Source organism: Entelurus aequoreus, linkage group LG18 (assembly GCF_033978785.1).
Source record: "Entelurus aequoreus isolate RoL-2023_Sb linkage group LG18, RoL_Eaeq_v1.1, whole genome shotgun sequence".
NCBI lineage: Eukaryota > Metazoa > Chordata > Actinopteri > Syngnathiformes > Syngnathidae > Entelurus > Entelurus aequoreus.
In genome coordinates, this window is record NC_084748.1 from 24,800,488 (window position 1) to 24,822,322 (window position 21,835).

Consider the following 21,835-nt stretch of genomic DNA (forward strand, 5'->3'; position numbering starts at 1 on the left):
GTACAAACCTAATCAAATGTTCGGAAAAACAAGACGACCGTTATGGTAAGATGTGTTGAAAAAAGGCAGTGAAATACAAACACAAATAACTCAATAACGATGTTGAAACGGCACATTTAAGATAATGATTGATATCTGAAGAATGTACAAGGCCAAAAGTTTGGACGCATCTTCTCCTCATTCAATGTCTTTTCTTTATTTTCATGACTATTTACATTGTAGATTGTCACTGAAGGCATCAAAACTATGTATGAACACATGTGGAGTTATGTACTTAACAAAAAACGGTGAAGAAACTGAAAACATGTTTTATATTCTAGTTTCTTCAAAATAGCCACTCTTTGCTCTGATAACTGTTTTGCACACTCTTGGCATTCTCTTGATGAGCTTCAGGCACACCTGTGAAGTGAAAACCATTTCAGGTGACTACCTCTTGAAGCTCATCGAGCGAATGCCAAGAGTGTGCGAAAAAGTAATCAGAGCAAAGGGTGGCTATTTTGAAGAAACTAGAATATAAAACATGTTTTCAGTTATTTCACCTTTTTTTGTTAAGTACATAACTCCACATGTGTTCATTCATAGTTTTGATGCCTTCAGTGACAATCTACAATGTAAATAGTCATGAAAATAAAGAAAACACATTGAATGAGGAGAAGGTGTGTCCAAACTTTTGGCCTGTACTGTTCTTGTGGTAGCACTGTACCTGGAAAAGGGTATACTTTTAAAGATGACTCCTATTTAAAATAATATTGCTATGGAAATATATTGAATCACTTTTTCTAACAAAATAATATACATTTTTAATGTCTCAATGTCGATTTTAAATACAAGTCAAAGGGTCTGATCTACTAAAGGCAAACTTACATTAATATGGCCCCATTTGCCGCGGTTTACCTGACAAATGAAACGTGACAAATTGGGGGGGGTGCGCACTATTCAATTTAGCCGCCAGGCAGTATAAGGTGTTGAATATCTTAAAATGTGTTTAGTTCAATTCCATTTTTGACTTCAGTTGCTATGTAGAGTGACACTTTCCATCATTTTCAGCAGACTGCATTGCAAAATGATTAACAACGTCTCTGTGCTTTCCCAGACACACAACAACACTTCCTTATTCTCCGCCAAGACACTTTCAGGCACGGACGGTGTGTTTGATCAATTCAAAACCACACAAACATAAAACATTATCACCAGCAGATCGTTACACTATAATGGGTATACCGTGGCGGATTTTAAGGAGCGAAAGTCCAACTGGAGCAGCAGCACAATGCAAGTGGGACGTCATGCTCCCTGCAGCTCACTTTTCGTCGGGGACATTAAGGGACAGAAGGCTTCTGCAGGCTAATCATCAGGACATCTACGCAACAGTAAGTAGGCCTTAATATTTCCAAATGTCTCATACTGTACTGAATTACTGTTACTATTGAAGACAGCAGAGAAGGAGAAAGGCCGCTTACTCTACCACTACTTTTGTTGTACGCATAGGTGAGCTTGCCCGTTAAAACTTGTTTGTTTTTTTCATGTGACCAGTTGAGTCATGTGTTATTCAACATTTGAAAAATAATCATTGATAAAAGTGCTTTCAAGACAAATTCAAAGATGCGCTGTCCGCTATAGTTTATATTTTAGTCGACATCATTTACTGTAGTTTTAGACGACTACATTTTTTGTTGACTAAAACTAAATTAATTTAGATGACTAAAATATGACTAAAACTCAAATACATTTTCCTCAAAAAATAACAACTAAAACTAAATAAAAAACAGCTGTCAAAATTAACACTGTTTAACATGAGTACATTATATTATAACACCAGAAAAAGATGCAAGTTGCTAGTTTTTGATTAAACACATTACAAATTCTCAACAAAGTGCATTATACAGCAGCAATAATTGAAAATATGGCAAAACGACATAAAAATGTATGTTAATATTGATTAAACAATACCAGATTTGTTTTTAAATGTACTGTATATATACATTTTTTTATGTTTTTTAAAGAAAATCATATCATCATAGCAAATTATGCGGTCATGGTGACCATGCCCCTAACCACACCTCCACCGCCACAGGTATCTTGGCAATCCCGGTATAGATAGTACTTTATTGATTCCTTCAGGAGTCAATAAATTATTATCTATACCGGTATATACATATATAAAGTACATATATAAAGTATATATATATATATATATATATATATATATATATATATATATATATATATATATATATATATATATATATATATATATATATATATATATATATATATATATATATATATATATATGTATATATATATGTATATATATATATATATATATATATATATATATATATATATTTATATATATACAGTATATATATATATATATATATATATATATATATATATGTATATATATATATATATATATATATATATATATATATATATATATATATTTATATATATATATATATATATATATATATATATATATATATATATATATATATATATATATATATATATATATATATATATATATATATATATATATATATATATACCACACAGACACACAGTATATACTGTACATATATACGCATTATATTCATATATATATATGTATATATATATATGTATATATATATATATATATATATATATATATATATATATATATATATATTTATATATATACAGTATATATATATATATATATATATATATATATGTATATGTATATATATATATATATATATATATATATATATATATATATATATATATATATATATATATATATATATATATATATATATATATATTTATATATATATATATATATATATATATATATATATATATATATATATATATATATATATATATATATATATATATATATATATATATATATATATATATATATATACCACACAGACACACAGTATATACTGTACATATATACGCATTATATTCATATATAGACAGTAAATACATATATATATATATATATATATATATATATATAAATATATATATATATATATATATATATATATATATATATATATATATATATATATATATATATATATATATATATATATATATATATATAATATATATATATATATATAATTAGCATGTTTATAATGTTTATGTAAACTGGCACAGTTAAGCACAAACTGCTTTGAGAAAGAAGGCGATTGCGCTGCAAAAACAGATGACTAAGAGAGACAATATTCCGCCTGTGTGCATGTGTCAACAGATTTGGACTTTCCTGAATTAAAATATTCAACACATCGTCTATTCAACAATGACATGTTATAATTAAATAGCTGCTAGATGACTTACGGGCCTGATTAAAACAAATTCAATTGATTTTGTTTCAGTGTTCGCTGGTATCTTGATCAATGGCATTTGGGGGCGGCGTGGCGAAGTTGGTAGAGTGGCCGTGCCAGCAATCGGAGGGTTTCTGGTTACTGGGGTTCAATCCCCACCTTCTACCATCCTAGTCACGTCCGTTGTGTCTTTGGGCAAGACACTTCACCCTTGCTCCTGATGGCTGCTGGTTAGCGCCTTGCATGGCAGCTCCCGCCATCAGTGTGTGAATGTGTGTGTGAATGGGTGAATGTGGAAATACTGTCAAAGCGCTTTGAGTACCTTGAAGGTAGAAAAGCGCTATACAAGTATAACCCATTTATCATTTATTTAATTTGTGTTTTTTCATATAGGTGATATATCATTATCTTATATGATAAAAACTTTTTGCAATATACATTTTCTTGCATCTATATACCCTTCTAGACCCACAGTCACAACACCCCAGACAGCACTTTCACCGTGCTAAAAGTAGGCTTTATTGTCTAGATCGCGCTTCAATATAGTCTAGTAAAGGTGGTACATATTATACAGTTCAGTATTTGTGTGCTGCATGTCAACATTATGACAAAACACCACAAGTTGGCCCTACTCAGTGGCCTAGTAAACCTACTCAGTGGCCTAGTGGTTAGAGTATCAGCCCTGAGATTGGTAGGTCGTGAGTTCAAACCCTGGCCGAGTCACACCAAAGACTATAAAAATGGGACCTATTACCTCCCTGCTTGGCACTCAGCATCAAGGGTTGGAATTGGGGTTAAATCACGAAAAATTATTCCCGGGCGCGGCCACCGCTGCTGCCCACCGCTGCTGCCCACCGCTGCTGCCCACTGCTCCCCTCACCTCCCAGGGGGTGATCAAGGGTGATGAGTCAAATGCAGAGAATAATTTCACCATACCTAGTGTGTGTGTGACAATCATTGGTACTTTAACTTTAACTTTAAATGATGCAATAAATGTGCAGTAAATGAGTGTCCCCATGGTAAAAGCCGATATACATGCAACATCATTATTTAAAAGTGTATTTTTGTACACAGTCTTAGTAGATCACCCACTAATACAAGGGTGTCCAAACTTTTTGCACTGATGGCCGCACACTGAAAAATCAAAGCAAGCGGGGGCCATTTTGTTATGTTTTTATTTTAAAAACCAGTACAATATATGTATTAAAAATATACATTTAGGCCTCCACTCAGGCTTGATCCCAGAGACCCCAAAGGGTTTTGGTTAAAAAAATATATAAAAAATGTGTCATTATTCAGTATTATTATTTTTATTATTATTCAAGTTTTAAATCTCTAGATCAACATTAGGTCTATCTGTCAATATAAAGTTTTTAAAGTCGTATGCTCTTTTTGTCAAAGAAAACCCTGTTTTTTTTATGGAAAAAAACACAAAATATGCAATATTTTCACCCAATAAAATTTTTAAGTGGAATATTTGAGATTATATAATAATTTGAGCCTTAAAAAGGTCAATAACTCATAACACCATTGATTTTAATTCATTATTATTTTTTGAGCGATGACACTTAAAAACAAATCACACAAAAGTTTTTGGGGAACCAAAAGGGTCGTACTCATTAAAGTGTTAAAAAATAAATTATAATTTTTTTTTACTGTTTACTTTTAACACAATAAACTCGAGATCAACTTCAGATCTATCCGTCAATTATAAGTTGTATTGTTGTTTATGTTTTTTGTTTGTTCGTTTTAGGCCCTTCTTTAAAAAAAAAAAAAAGCAGCTCAATTTTTTTATATGGCAAACACAAAATATGCAACATTTTCCCCAAAAAATATCTCAAAGTGTAATATTTATTATGACCTAATTGGAGCCTTGGATAGGTCAATAATTCACAATAACATTGATTTTGATTCATTATTATTTTTTAAAGAAAGAAACAGCCTGCATGGCAGCTTTGTGTTATTAGAGTAAACATTGCAACATTTTCTTGTTACATTTCACCTGTTTGGTCTTTCATACCATTATGTTTTTAATTTTTTTAATCGTCTTTTAAAATGGGCCGTGGGGCCGTTAAAAAATGACCTGCGGGCCGCAAATGGCACTTTGGACACCCCTGCACTAATAGAACACACAATTGTATCCTTTGTACACGCTATTTAGTATTTTTTTAGTAGATCAGACCATAAGAGGCTGTTAAAATACAACAATACAACCAGCTGCATCTTATTGTGTTACTCTTTCCCTTTCACTTGAGTGAACCTATTGATTAATGTCTGGGACGAAGTGCTGGGCTCACACTTCCTCCTTGTCAGTCGCTGTCCTTTCAGCATCGCTCAGCAGAACCGCCGTGAGGAGATTAGGGGACGAAACAACGAAAGCTAACAAAGCCTTTGCCAAATAATATGAATATGAAACGAGAGCGGCACCTTTGGTTGCGCTAACAATGCACAAAAAGAAATCCCCCGTCAACAATCAGACACGTTATTGTGGAACTCACCAGCAGTGAGGCCCCGGTTGGTGGCGTCGTGATCGCTGTCGCCTTGTTCGCTATCACCGTGACCGCTGTCCTTAGAGCTGACAATGTCTGCTTCTTGGAATGCCGAACTGGAGGAGAGACGTAAAATGCAGCCAATCATGTCACAGCAGCACGGGCGAAATGGAAACAAGTCATGCGTGGAGTCAAAGGTCACGCTAATAATAATGGGGGGAGAGGAGGATTAAAAGACGGCAAAGAGAGAGAGCGAGAATGACTGAGAATTAGAACCTGCATTAATACCGTCACGGCGGCCATCACGCTTCTAAATTGGATGTTACACATGGCATGTAATGAAATCCAGTCTTAGAGCTTTAATAGGCGCCGCACTGCCAGTTACGGGACTGGTGCCAAATTGAAGAGCTACATTACGAACACACAGGGAACCATGTAGGCTCTCGGAGACACAATTAACGATGCAGAATCCACCAGGCTCACACTGACGGGTGTAATATTCAATTTTATAGATCTGTGAATAGACTGTGGCTCCCTTTCGGCCTGCTGGATGTTGGCTAGGTGAGATGCTGAATGCTTCTGTGCTTCACCTGGCTCAGCATATTGTGTATTAGTGTGTGTGTGTGTGTGTGTGTGTGTGTGTGTGTGTGTGTGTGTGTGTGTGTGTGTGTGTGTGTGTGTGTGTGCGTGCATTTGTGTGCAAGACAGGAAGTTTTTAGTACCTGTTCACACGTCTCGGTCTGTCCACCAGGTAGCTGAGCTCCGACCGCTGGTGTTTATTCTAGAAGAGCCATAAAAACAAATCTGGTTATACACACTGTTTCTTTTTTTGATTGATTGAGACTTGTATTAGTAGGTTGCACAGTAAAGTACATATTCCGTACAATTGACCACTAAATGGTAACACCCGAATAAGTTTTTCAACTTGTTTAAGTCGGGGTCCTGCACAGAAGTGAGTACACAGATACTAGGGTTGTCAAAAGTATCAATACTTAGTAGTGTTGTACCGATACTTTTCTGTACTTTTCGGTACTTTTCTAAATAAACTCACGGACCGGAGATGCTGCTCATTTAATGGGGAAGCAAGCTCGCGCGCTAACCGCAGCTGGCTTTAACCTCTAAAGGCCTTAGTGGCCACATGCGTGGACGGCACCTTTTAGCTCTTATTTCCAAAATTGTGTACACTACTGAATTGGGGTCTTTTGCCGACATATGGACACTTATACTGCTATCTGGTGGTGTGGTGTATAACATACAATGGAATTTGGAAAAAAAAGTGGAAAAAAAAAATTTGAATGTCACTACACATGAAGTACACGTCTGTGTACTTATGGACTAAGTACATCATATTAAAAGATGATTTTTAGTTTTCTTTCTAATTAGGGTCCAATAAGCCCAAACAGCAAAGATAAATACAAAAAAGCATGTAAACAAACAGCTTGGGCCTTAAGAGGTTAATGTTAACGTGAATACAAGAGACATTAATGTCTTTCCCCATTAAGAAATCTTACAAAATAATCTGAAATTGAATAAACACACTGCTGTCTGAGCAAGTAAGATATTCAATTGTGTACATTGAACCCACAGGATGTGCTCTTTTAAAACAGTGATCGTTTATACTCAGGACTGGTGTTGTCCCGATACCAATATTTTGGTGCCTGTACCATTACCACATTTATATTGATTTATTTTCTAAATAAAGGGGACCACAAAAAATTGCATTTTTGTTTTTATTTTAACAAAACATATTACGGTACATTAAACAAATGTTTCTTATTGCAAGTTTGTCCTTAAATAAAATAGTGCACATACAAGACAACTTGTCTTTTAGTAGTAAGTGTAAGCAAACAAATGCTCCTAATTTAGTCTGCTGACATATGCAGTAGCATATTGTGTCATTTTCCATTCTATTATTTTGTCAAAATTATTAAGGACAAGTGGTAGAAATTGAGTTATTAATCTACTTGTAAATGTACTGTTAATATCTGCTTACTTTCTCTTTTAACATGTTCTATCTACACTTCTGTTAAAATGTAATAATCATTTATTCTTCTGTTTTTTGGATGCTTTACATTAGTTTTGGATGATACCACACATTTGGGTATCAATCCGATACCAAGACATTACAGGATCAAACATTGGTCATATTCAAAGTCCTCATGTGTCCAGTGACATATTTCCTGAGTTACCGGTACCTTTCAGAAGCGGTATAGTACCAAAAAGGATTCATTAGTATCGCGGTACTATACTAATACCGGTATACTGTACAACCCTAATACTTAGATACTAAGTCAATACCAACATGCAAAAAAATACATCAACACCTGCTCTTTTTCAGTATCGTCAGTACCGAATACTCTTTCTTCTTGGCGAGCTGCGTCAATTCTGAGGTCATGAAGAAAGTCTAAAAAAAATATCTGGTGATTCCATATACCGTATTTTTCGGAGTATAAGTCGCTCCGGAGTATAAGTCGCACCGGCCGAAAATGCATAATAAAGAAGGAAAAAAACATATATAAGTCGCATTGGAGTATAAGTCGCATTTTTTGGGGAAATGTATTTGATAAAACCCAACACCAAAAATAGACATTTGAAAGGCAATTTAAAATAAATAAAGAATAGTGAACAACAGGCTGAATAAGTGTACGTTATATGACGCATAAATAACCAACTGAGAACGTGCCTGGTATGTTAACGTAATATATTATGGTAAGAGCCATTCAAATAACTATAACATATACAACATGCTATATGTTTACCAAACAATCTGTCACTCCTAATCGCTAAATCCCATGAAATCTTATACGTTTAGTCTCTTACGTGAATGAGCCAAATAATATTATTTGAAATTTTACGGTAATGTGTTAATAATTTCACACATAAGTCGCTCCTGAGTATAAGTCGCACCCCCGGCCAAACTATGAAAAAAACTGTGACTTATAGTCCGAAAAATACGGTAGTTATGTATTTGTGGAAGCCTGTCACAAATGCAGATTTGGCGCTTCCGGTTCACCCTCGCTCAAAAACAAATGCAAATGGGACTAAGATTGTTACGATACCGGAATTTCAGTCGTTGATACTGACGAATTTCCAAAATTCACGATGCTTATTCGATACCACGACAACAATTTAAAAAAGAACCAATGTATGTTTAAATGCACTATTTCATTGAAAAGTCTTTCAAAGTGTGAAGTTTTCCAGATGACTGCTCTTCACTATCTTTTTGCACAGAATTTAAATTGCAGTATCAGCCGCCAAGAGGTACATACAAGTACATACATTCAAAAAATAACAAGAGTGTTCTATAACCTCCCAGTATATCGAAACAAACAATACTGTGCTTATAAATATGCTCATATATAACAACAACAGTTAACTATTTCACATTCTAAAAATAACAGCAGTGAAGCGGTCAAGTATATAAAAGAGAACAAAAATATTTTTTTTAATATTATTTTATTATGGTGGTATTGTGACATCATCACGTCATTTGATATGAATTAGGCTAATAAAAGAGGTAGAGACATATTTAAAGACAAATCTTTGTGTTTTTATTTGATATTATCATTTTTACACATTTACAAATTTTTTGTTCACCCTATTTCTACAATGTGCCATAAAAAAGAGCTGAAACCCCCCCCCCCCCCCCCCCACACACACACACACACACACACCCATCCCCACCCCCAGGTCACACTTTGCAGTAAAGCAGTGGTGTTCAAAGTGTTGCATTCTGCATGCTGTGATTGTGCACACTCCCTGGGCTTGTGGTGGCGGATCTCCGCTCTCACTCGCGCAACAAGCATTTTCACCTTCTTTCATTTGATTTGCGAATACATGTTAAGGCTGGACTGAGGGCCACTTGTTGAACGGAGCTCTTTTTTTTATGACACACTGTAGACATTAAATAAACACAATAATAAAAGCAGACATTTGAAAAATGCAGCAAAAAAAGGCATAACGCGATGAGAAAAGGCTGAAATGTTGATAAGTAATACCAAATAAAAACACAAATATTTGTGTTTAAATATATAGTTGAGGTTTCTGTGGTTTATCCGTTATACAGTGCTCAAGAGCGAAATATACGCCAGGTCATCCCTACAAGCCTGTTTCAGGCTTGTATGGACGATATAGCCTCTGTGTTTTTTCCTGACCTAATGTGTATTTAAATATATGTTTTCGCCTTTTTATTAGCATATTTAATTAAACGTGACATGATGACATCACACTACAACCATATTAGAAGAATATTATAAACAATATTGTTGGTTTTATATAATTGCAGGCTCCACGTCACTGCTATTCCTTTTAGACCGTAAAATACTTGACTATTGTTGTTATTTATGAGCATATGTATAAGCACCGTATTGTTTGTTTTGATATACTGGGATGTTATAGAACACTGCAGTTCTTTTTTGAATATTTAGTTACCTCTTGGCAACTGATACTGCAATTTAAATGATGTGCAAACATGCTGAAGCACAGTCACCCTAAATACTTTCAAACACTTTTGAATTTAAAAGTAAACAGGTTTGCATATTTATCTTGGTATGGATGTCGAATAAGTATCGGAAATGGTGACAACCCTAGCAGACAGTGTAAAAAAGTAGCGATATTGACTGCATCCACTGGCACGTACGTGTCCACTTAGTGAGTTGAGAGACAAGACGAGAGCAGTAGAGAGAGAGTGGTTTAGGAGGCGATTGAATGTGTAAATGATTGAGCCGGCTGACGCTGGGACTGAACAACCTTTGTTCTTGCTGCTGCCACGCTGGCTCGTGTGCAGAATACTTAACGCGCAGCAAAGGCAAGACTTTGACAATCCACAAAAAAATGTCCTCATTGAACAAAACGAAGCCATGGACTCATTTATCTCCTCTTCTCGTTTAATATTTGCTGCCTCAGCATAAATTGGCCTTCAAGTATTTATCGGAATCCTTCTTTGGAGGATAAAAAGGAACGTAATTAGGAGAATCTACGATGTGACTTAACTCACTTATGCTTTGATTGGTTCTTGGTTATTTCTATGCAAAAGCTGGAATAAATTAGGTTTGTCTGTCGCGTCATTTCTATGAATAAAATTGACTGTGGTGATTATTGCTCCCATAATTTCACTTCAGATGGACTCTTTTAATAAAACACACTCACACACACACTGTTACTTGTGATATGTCACATGAAAGCAGCATTAATAGTGCTTGATATTGGCAAGGACTTTGGGATACATTATATATACCGATGCTTGAGTCACATGTATTGTGGTATGAAATATTTTGCGATATTTGGGGTGGGGGAAACTTTTGAAGTGGCAATTTATCGCAATACCCTTTTTTAACCATATACATAATATTTTTAATGTCTTTGTATTGATTTTCTGGCGAGACGTGATTTCCTTTGGAATTAATGCACCCCCTGCATCTGCGCACATGTATGACTCCAAGAAATGCGAATTGCTATATTTTTTTATTTTTTCATTCAATATGCAGTACATGTTTTCACACGACAAACTATTAAAGGTATGCTTTATGAGGTTATGTTTTATTTTGGTGGGAAACTGATATCATGACTTGACAAAATACAAAAATATAGCATTATTTATTGCAACAACAATCACATTTCCATATTCCTTTGGTTCATACACATGCGCAGATGCAGTGGGCGGAATCATTTCAATGCATTAGTGCTGCAACGATGAATCGATTAGAAAAAAACTCATATTCATATTTTGTTGCTTCAAATAAACTGTCTGTCAGTTACAGTGCGCTCAAAACAACTTTAAAAATGTATAACATTTAAGAAAAAATGTGTATTTCAGTCATCCCTCATCACATTAAGCTTTGAAGTTTATAGATATCACTCTATCACATATTTGTAGGGCTGCAACTAATGATTAATTTGATAATCAATTAATCTGTCGATTATTACTTTGATTAATCGATTAATAATCGGATAAAAGAGACAAACTACATTTCTATCCTTTCCAGTATTTTATTGAAAAAAACCCAGCATACTGGCACCATACTTATTTTGATTATTGTTTCTCAGCTGTTTGTACATGTTGCAGTTTATAAATAAAGGTTTATAAAAAAAATACAAATACAAAAAATAAATAAATAAAATTGCCTCTGCGCATGTGCATAGCATAGTTCCAACGAATCGATGACTAAATTAATCGCCAACTATTTTTATAATCGATTTTAATCGATTAGTTGTTGCAGCCCTACATATTTGTAAAGCATATAATACATAATATTGGCCCAAATTTAGCATTATAGGCATACAAATGGCAAAAGCAACAGTAAAAATATCAAAACTACAGTCGTATTGGCCACCAGATGAGACCATATCAATAAGAGTGTGCTGTTCAGTATCATGGCTACTGATTGGCTCAGCCTTGTGCAGCATTACCATGTACTACTTGCATTAAGGGAGTGTAAAGGTGACTGTGGGGGTGTTGTTTCATGTCTCAATGGCTCTCATAATGCTAAAATTCGCATTTAGAATGATTTTTGTTGTGTGCTGTACCCATTTACATATTGTATTTAAAATAAATGATTCCTATTTCCCAGAAATTAATTCACCACAATCATGCTTGAAACCAATTAACATAAATAAACAACATAACAAGTATTGTGATATAGTGGATATTGTTTAACTAACCTAACTCAGGCAGATTGTTTTTTGGTTATTTTTATGCAAACTATTGAATACATTATTTTGTCCGTCGTGTCATTTCTATGGATAAAGTTGACTTCAGTGATTATGTCTTCCGTATTTTCACTTCTAATGACCTCTTTTATTAAAACACACACTGTCTTCTTTAATTACTTGTGTGTAACATGAAAACAGCAATAATATTGCTGGGTATTGGCAGGGACTGCACGATGCGAAACTAACAATACTTGATACAACATTGCAATATTCTACATAATTTAGTGATACATTTTACATGCAGATTAAAAATATAAGTAGTATAGAAAGTGCATCTTCACTTTTTCTACATGTTGTTGTGTTACAGCCTTATTCTATAATGGAGCAAATTCAGTTTTGTCCTCAAAATTCTACAGACAATACCCCATATTGACAGTGTGAAAATGTTTTTATTTTTATTTTGCACTTATTTAAAATGGAAAAAAATAAAATAAAATCACGTGAGTAAGTATTCACAACATTCCCTCAATACTTTGTTGATGCACTTTAGGCAGCAATTACAGCCTCAAGTCCTTTTTCAATACGACGCCACATGCTTGGCACACCTATCTTTAGGCAGTTTCCCCCATTCCTCTTAGCAACACCTCTCAAGCTTCATCAGGTTGGATGAGAAGTGTTTGTTTTAATCCAGGATGTCTCTGTGCATGGCTGCATTCATGTTTTCCTCTATCCTGACACTGGAAAAACATCCCCACATCATGATGCTTCACTGTTGGAATGATGTATTGCCATATCGATATTTTCAGATAGATTGTTTATTTTTATGCAAAAACTTGAATATATTAGGTTTGTCTGTAGTGTCATTTCTATTAATTATAGTGACTTGTAGTGGTGGTGATTATTGCTCCCATAATTTCACTTCAGATGGGCTCTTTTACACTGTCTCCCCTTATGGCACATGAAAGCAACATTAAACTATGAACCCTAAATTCAACATGTGTGGTGAACATAACTGAAAAGGTCTCATGACATCCAACAATTGATATCCAATCATCACATTGTCTAAAGGCCACAGGATCCATATTAGTCAATAACAACTCAAAGATGATTCATTCTTACCTCATTTGACAGAATGCTGCCGTTCGAAATGATGTCAGGTTGTTGGTCGCTGTAACTGCCGACCAGGGTGCCGCAGGGATTGGCGTGGTCGACGTCGGCGCCGCGTGAGGGACTGCAGGGTTTCAGGAACATCAGGTCGGTTTTGGCCGACTCTGGCGTCAGACACACTTGGTAGCAGTAAGAGTTCTGGTTCTGGTGGTGGTGGGAGCCAAACCCGCCCCCCACGCCGCCCACCCCGGACTCCTCCACTGGGACCTGCCCCACCGGGCCCCCCGCCCCCGAGGTCACGTTGGCGCTCTGGACCAACATGATGTCGGACTTGCTCAGCTTCTTCTGCTTGCGGCTGCGAGCTTGGCGGCCGCAGCAGGAGCCGCAACACAAGCAGCAGTCGAGCAAGCAGGTGTGAAGGTTCAACTTCTTGTCCTTCTGGCAACGCACCGCCAGCACGATCATGGCCAGCAGGAAGATGAAGGACACGGACCCCAAAGCGATGATGAGGATGAGGGTCAGGTCAAGAGAGGTCTCCTTGGCCTTGGAGGTGGAGCCGCGGTCGTTGCTCCGCCCTTCCACCACGCTGTCCACTAAAATCACGCTAACGCTGGCGGACGACGACAAAGGCGGCTGGCCGTGATCCCGCACCTCGATCAAAATGTCGTAGTGACCCTGAAGGTCCCGCTTGGGCGAGACCCGGCGTGCGGTCCTCAGTTCCCCAGTCCTCCAGTCCATGCGGAACATCCCCATCTCATTGCCCCGCAGGATGCTGTAGGACAGCCGCGCGTTCTCGCCGTCGTCCGCGTCCATGGCCACCACGCGGGTCACCAGGTACCCGGGCTCGGCGGACCGGGGCAGGTGCTCCCTGGCGGTGCCGTTCCTGCCCACCGGCGCGATGACGGCGGGGGCGTTGTCGTTCTGGTCCACGATGATCACGTTGGTGGTGGCGTTGGAGAAGAGTTCCGGGGTGCCCGAGTCCTTGGCCTGCACCGTGAAGCTGAACTCTTTGAGCAGCTCGTAATCAAAGGAGCGCAGCGCGTACAAATAACCCGTGTCCTGGTTGATGGACACGTAGGTGTCCACGGACATGCCCTGGATGTCACACTCCAATATGGAGTAGGTGATGAGCGCGTTCTGTCCCACATCCGGGTCCAAAGCGCTCACGGCGTGGATGAAGGCGCCCGGCACGTTATTCTCGGTCACGTACACGTCGTAAACCGCCTGAGTAAAACGCGGCGCGTTGTCGTTTTCATCAGAAACGTGCACTTTTATGGACTTACTGCTGGCGAGGGACGGCTGGCCTTTGTCCTTGGCCACCACCGTGATGGTGTACGACTCGGTGGTCTCCCGGTCCAGCGGACCGTCCGTCATGATGGTGTAGTAGTTCTTGTAGGAGGACTTCAGCTTGAAGGGGACGTCTCCTAAGATCTCGCAGCTCATTAAGCCGTTCTCACCAGAGTCCCGGTCCGAGACGCTGAAAAGCGCGATGACGGCGGGGGCGTCCTGCTCGTTGACGGACTCGGTCACGGTGCTGAAGCTGATTTCCGGGGTGTTGTCGTTCACGTCCAGGAGTTTAACGAGCACTTTGCAATGCGCCGGGACCGCGTTGGCGCCCAAGTCCTTCGCTTGTACGTAAATCTGGTGCGTACCGGACTCCTCGTAGTCCACCTCGCCCGCCACTTCGATTCTGCCGGTTCGGGCGTCGATGCTGAACAAGTCTTTAATCCTCGGCGCGTTGTGGCTGCTGAAGGAATAAACAATCTCTCCGTTTTCTCCCTCGTCCACGTCGGTGGCGTTAAGTTGGATGACTTCCGTGCCCAGCGGGGAGTTTTCCAGCAAGTCCACAGCGTACACGGACTGGTCGAAAGTGGGCGCGTTGTCGTTGGAGTCCAGAACTTTGACGACCAAAAGCGCGGTGCCGGTGCGCTGCGGGTCGCCGCCGTCCACCGCGGTGAGGACGTAGCGGTGCACGGCCTGCTGCTCCCGGTCCAGCGGCTTCTCCAGCACCAGTTCGGCGAACTTGTTCCCGTCGCTTTGCGTCTGCACGTCCAGGTAGAAATTGTTGTTGTTGGTGATGGCGTAGGTGCCGAGCGCGTTGGCGCCCACGTCCGGGTCGAAGGCGTTCTCCACCGGGAAGCGCGTCCCGGGGATGGCGCTCTCCGATATCTCCACGGAAATGTCCGCCTCCGGGAAGGCGGGAGGGTTGTCGTTGATATCCATCACTTCGATCTCGACGCGGAAAAGCTCCAGCGGGTTCTCCAGGAACACTTCCAGGTGCAAAAGGCACGGAGTCGTCTGCTTGCAAATGTCCTCCCGGTCGATTTTCTCCTTCACCAAAAGCGCGCCGTTCTCCAGGTTGACGTCCAGGTGGGGAGTCCGCGAGCTGGGCACCGTCTGGAAGCGCCGCGCGGAAAGTTTGGTGATGTCCAGACCCAAGTCGTCCGCGATATTCCCCACCACGGTCCCGGGGTCCTGCTCCTCCGCTACCGAGTAGCGCAGCTGGCAGAGCGCGCCCCCCGGCACGGAGAGCAAGAAAAGCAACACAATCATTTTTAAAGTGCAAAAAAATAAATAAATAAAATATTCCTTATTTTTTACTAGAAGTGCGCATTTCCAAAGTCCTTTGACGCGCATCCATCTGATCTTTTTCCATCAAATCTGTTCAGGATGGAAGCATCGAGGAATAAAAAGTGTTTTGTTTTTCCCCCCCTCCACAAAACGGACAAAAGATCCTGTTTGAGTGAAACAAGCAGCTGTGGTGATGAGGATGAAGAAGATGATGTTCACAGCTCGGCTTCTGTCGAGCGACTGGCGAGCGGCGCGCTTGGTTTTGCGCACAGCTTCTTTCCCGCCAGCCAATGACGCGCCAGCACCCCGCGTAACGCAAAATGACGCAAAAAGCAGCGCGCACTGGAGACTAAATATTAAATATCAACGCTTTGTTTTAAAGATGTGCTATTTGGATTTACACTGTAGGGAAAAAAATATAAAAATGGATTTTACATTTGCAACCTCATTATCCATCCATCCATCCATTGCCTACCGCTTGTCCCTTTCGGGGTCGCGGGGGGTGCAGGAGCCTATCTCAGCTGCATTTGGGCGGAAGGCGGTGTACACCCTGGACAAGTCGCCACCTCATCACAGGGCCAACACAGATAGACTATTGGCTAAGTTTTATATTCATAAATGTAAGTTTCTCAGAAGAAAATAATTAGAACTGTACTTTAAAACAGTGGTCCCCAACCACCGGGACCGATTGGTACCGGGCCGCACAAGAAATAAAAAAAAATATATATATACGTATATATATATTTTTTTTAATTAAATCAACATAAAAAACACAGTCTTTTGGACAAATTTTCAAGTGTTGACCAGTCCGCAGCTACAAAAAGGTTGGGGACCACTGCTTTAAAACACTCTCTACCTCTAACAAGCAAAAAGCTGTGAAAACTATGAAGCTGTGTTCCAAATTTAAATTATTTACGGAAGTTGTGTGAACCTATGGCTTTACATTTTGTTACACACACACACACACATATATATATATATATATATACAATCCCCTGGCGCTGTTTTGTACTGTTTTTGTTCTTATTTTGATCATTATTATTTCTTGATTGTTAATGTTGCATATTATAAATAAAAGTTTATAAAATAAAAAAATAAAAAATAAATAAAATAAATAAAATAAAATAAAAAAATAAAAAAAATAAAAAATAAATATATATATATATATATATATATATATATATATATATATATATATATATATATATATATATATATATATATATATATATATATATATATATATATATATATTAAATATCAACAACAACAACAACAACTGTTAAATCTTCTTTCGTCCTCTACTTCTTCTTCTACACACACACAAAAGTAATAATAATCATAATAATAATCATCATTATCATCATACTATCTATTAAAACATGTTTTTCAACGCTTACACGTATTTACGTGACATTTGAGGACAATTCCTCCAATATTGTTATATCAATAAATGAGTCACAATGGAGTTAGGGGCATGATAACGTCAATATTGTGCACTTCTCTTCTGTTCATATTCTCGTTCATATGGGTGATGTTGTTATCTATGCTTGTATTGTGTTGTTTATGAGGTGAAGTTTTTTTGATTTTGGGTCCTTATTTTCACACAAATATTATTATAACTATTTTTGGTAACACTTTAGTATTGGGAACATATTCACCATTAATTAGTTGCTTATTAAAGTAGCACATTCTTAATTTAGAGTTATTTGGACACTAGGGGAACATATAAGGGTTAGGGTTAGGGTTACTAATAAGCAATAATTGTGAGGTTATTGAGGGAAGACTCTTAGTTAATGGCTTACTGGTTGTATAATAAGGCCATGCAGAATAAGGCATTAATAAGTACTTAATAATGACTAATTAAGAGCCAATATGTTACTAATTTGCGTGTTAATAAGCAACTAATTAATGGTGAATATGTGTTCCCCATACTAAAGTGTTACCCTATTTTTACAATATCATGTAAAAACGTAATTATTAGTATTGCATTATTACTATCTGTTTACAATATAATGTAATGAAATGTAATATTTGTATTATTTACTCATTTTTTCACTACTATCTTTACTAGTATTGCTATATTATTATAAGTATACTGAATCTGTTTACCCATGTTTACAATTCTGACTGTGTTGCCTAATGATTGTCTTTATTATTTATAATCATTATTATAATCATTATTTATAATCAGTATCATTATGTAATGATACTGATTATGAATAATAAAGGCAATTTATTATTACAATCATTATAATAATAGTCAACACATAACATGAAAATAATCACAAAATCGTTCAATGGTCAAGTTAAAAAAATATCAATACCGGCAATTTGTACTTGGTATCTATTCGACATGAATATAGTCAGTATCAGTCCCCTCTAGAATGTATTATTTGGAAATATTACAAGCAAGTACAGTTTTTGACTAATGAACAATATATATGTGCTGATTATGTTTTTCAAATAAGGCATGCGTCCTCTAGTTTGTGAAAGTATCATATGCATATTGAATATGCAAATGAGCGGTGCAGGGAGACATAAATAGTTGTGGTCACGCTTTTATGTGTAATTATGAGACGTGGTGGCAAAGTGATGAAAAGGCGAGTAATTGAAAATCATTTGCATATACATCTATAAATCCAAACGTAATGGAGGTGTGCACTGAGGGGGGAATTAAAAACGGCGAGTGATGCGCGATTGTGAGCCGGGGAGAAAGCACAGAAATGATATTTGAAGCGTTTTCATCTTCCTATGAACATCATGTGGCTGAATGCAAGTGACGAGTATAATCCCTCTCTCTCTCTCTCTCTCTCTCTCTCTCTCTCTCTCTCTCTCTCTCTCTCTCTCTCTCTGTCCCTCTCTCTATATCTCTCTCTCTCTCTCTTTCTGGATGATAGGCTAGTGCAGAGAGCAATGTCGCCCCCTGGTGTTTGCTTTTTTTAAATTTTTAACATTTGAACCTTTTTCTGTGGACTTCATCCTTTTCTTACTCATTTTTGTCATGTTGAAATAATACATGTTATTATTGATAAGGCATAATTATCCACCGTCTATCATAAAGTTGCTCATGATACAGTTTTAGGCCCATAAAATGAATAATACAAAGTCCATGTTAGTTACTTTGTTACAGTAACCCCTTCTTTTTTTCTTCATCACTTTTAATTGGTTCCTGGGGTCTTCGTACAGTAGGAAATAATAGTTATATATGGTATATTTTCTTTTTTTTATTTTCTTTTTTTCTGCAGCTGTTACACATACTGTAATATTGTACATGGTAATTGGGATTTGTTATATAGTGTAGTTCTGTTAGGTACCAATCGTATATATGGAAACACTGGCATCCGTGCCTTTTATAGAATGTGTAGACGCATTTTTGAAGTATTTTTTTATTTTTTATTGCTGCTTTTATTCATTTATTAGATGCCTTTTACTAAACATGCACAACCACTGTTTTTAATATTATGTGATAATGCCTTTTATACTGTATTTTGTTTGTTTTATGTACTGTATGTGATTCTATGTCTACTTGGACGTTGGAGTCTGCAATAAAGTTTGATGATGATGATATATTTTATATATGATATACAAATATAATATAATATACTAATATAATATATCAGTATATATTATATACTGTATATATAATATGTAAATATTACATATGTTATATTCTATATTGCTACTACGGTACATTGTTAGTCTACTTAATACCTGCATTATCCTTTCCAGCCTTACCATTTCCATCCTTTGAAACTGAGCTACTGTGTGGAACAATTTCCTTTGTGGATCAATAAAGTGTGTCTAAGTCTAAGTCTAAAGCATTTAAAACACTTTATGACAGTTTAAAGATGTTTTTAATGTTATGAAAGCCATCTAGGCAAAAAATAACACTTACATAGTCACCTTTACACTACTCTAGTATAGCAAAGGTCTTCAACAGGGTCTGCGACACCATAATGCAAGGCTATTCAACCAAAGTGTTTTGGGGGCCACATTTCCAGACAGCTCAGGACCCGGGTTCAGACTTCTCCCTTCACTATTATTCTTTTTTTTTTTTTACATATTCCTGACAACCAGCAGTAGACATTTGTATTTGGTCTATTTATTTAGTCAGAGTTACGGGAGTGCTGTAACTGCTCATTTTAAGAGCCTTCTGCAACAAAGCTAGTCAAAGATCATCTCTCTGAAAGCACTTTAGTACAGTGGTTCCCAATGTTTTTCCACCGAGTACCACCGCAGGAAAAAAATGACTACCACCATAATGACCAACATTAAAATACAGTAGCAAAGTAGGCCTAAGTATTCATTGAAACAAGGCAGTGATTTCATTTAACACGTATATTTGTCCAGGGTGTGCTCTGCCTTCTGCCCAAGTGCAGCTGGAATAAGCTCCAGCCCCCGCGGTAGAACATGGATGGATGGATTTAATATGTTCGGCCAATGCAACATTACATACACACAGTTTGAACAGTAACACTGTGTTTGAATATGGGAAAACAAAACACCTCAATTGACGAATGTCTCTATTTGCGTTCTTTTTCCTCTATGAACGTTTAGATCGGTGTTCAGCAACCCGCAGCTCTTTAGTGCCGCTCCAGTGGCTCCCTGGAGCATTTTTAAAAAGGACTGAAAATGGAAAAAGATGGGGGGAAAATAATTTTTTACTTTTAGTATGTTTTTTGTTTGAGGACAAACGTGACACAAACCTTCCCAATTGTTAGAACGCCCACTGTTTAATATGTTTGTGTGTATGCTTCACTGATGAGAGTATTTGGTGAACATCGTTTTGTCCTACTAATTTTGGCGGTTCTTGAACTCACCATAGTGTGGGATGTGACGCAACAGTTTGTTTCTATGTAAAATCTTCCACTCCTTCTTTGTCTAATTTTGTCCACCAATAGTTGTATACAGTATGTGAATGGACAAAAGTGCGCTTTGTTGATGTTATTGACTTGTTGGAGTGCTAATCAGGCATATTTGGTCAGTGCATGACTGCAAGCTAATCAATGCTAACGTGCTATTTAGACTAGCTGTATGTACATATTGCATCATTATGCCTCATTTGTAGGTATATTTGAGCTCATTTAATATCCTTTACTTTTATCCTCTGTGTATATAATTTAGTTTTGCATGTCTCATGACACATTAACTGTATGTAATGTTGGCTGCATTTCAGATAGTTGTTTGTGTGCCATGTTGTTCCAGACCACAGCAAACATTAGCAACATTTCTGTCAACGAAGATTGCTTCAGCCTGCGACACATTGTCATTTTGATAGTAAGCTAATATAGCTAATATAGACACTTACGTCATGTGTTGCCTTCATTATAAGACTTATATACGGCTTTTAATTTTTTGTATTTTTGGTTCAATATGGCTATTTCAACATTTTGGGTTGCCGACCCTTGGTTTAGATTGAGCCAAATATGCCTCTGTGTGTGGCCTATGTCTCGTGTACGATCGCTTCATTCATTTAGTCATTTTGTGTGCCGCCAGAAGTTCTATGGGGGCCGTCATTTTGATGACATCGCTACCTGTACGCACCATTTTGAAGAGGTGGACCCCAAGTGTCACATCCTGTTTACATATTGTGAGGAGTCCACAGCGGCCCCCACACACAGATTGGCTCCCAAATATGGAAGAAACAAGTCCACAATTGCAACTATTATCAAAAAAGGG

At 37.4% G+C, this 21,835-nt stretch overlaps 1 protein-coding gene across 3 annotated transcripts in view; it reads right to left on the reverse strand.

Annotated features, from left to right (window-relative positions):
- pcdh10a (protocadherin 10a) overlaps window positions 1-16,375 on the reverse strand; it is a 77,579-nt gene extending 61,204 nt beyond the window's left edge. For all 3 annotated transcript variants that reach the window (XM_062026795.1, XM_062026794.1, XM_062026793.1), the window contains exons 1-3: window positions 13,595-16,375; window positions 6,547-6,605; window positions 5,834-5,940 (exon numbers count right to left, since the gene is read on the reverse strand). In XM_062026795.1, the coding sequence (XP_061882779.1) occupies window positions 5,834-5,940; window positions 6,547-6,605; window positions 13,595-16,219 (2,791 nt within the window). In that variant the 5' untranslated portion in view covers window positions 16,220-16,375. The remainder of the gene's footprint in view (window positions 1-5,833; window positions 5,941-6,546; window positions 6,606-13,594) is intronic.
- Window positions 16,376-21,835: the final 5,460 nt, after the last annotated feature.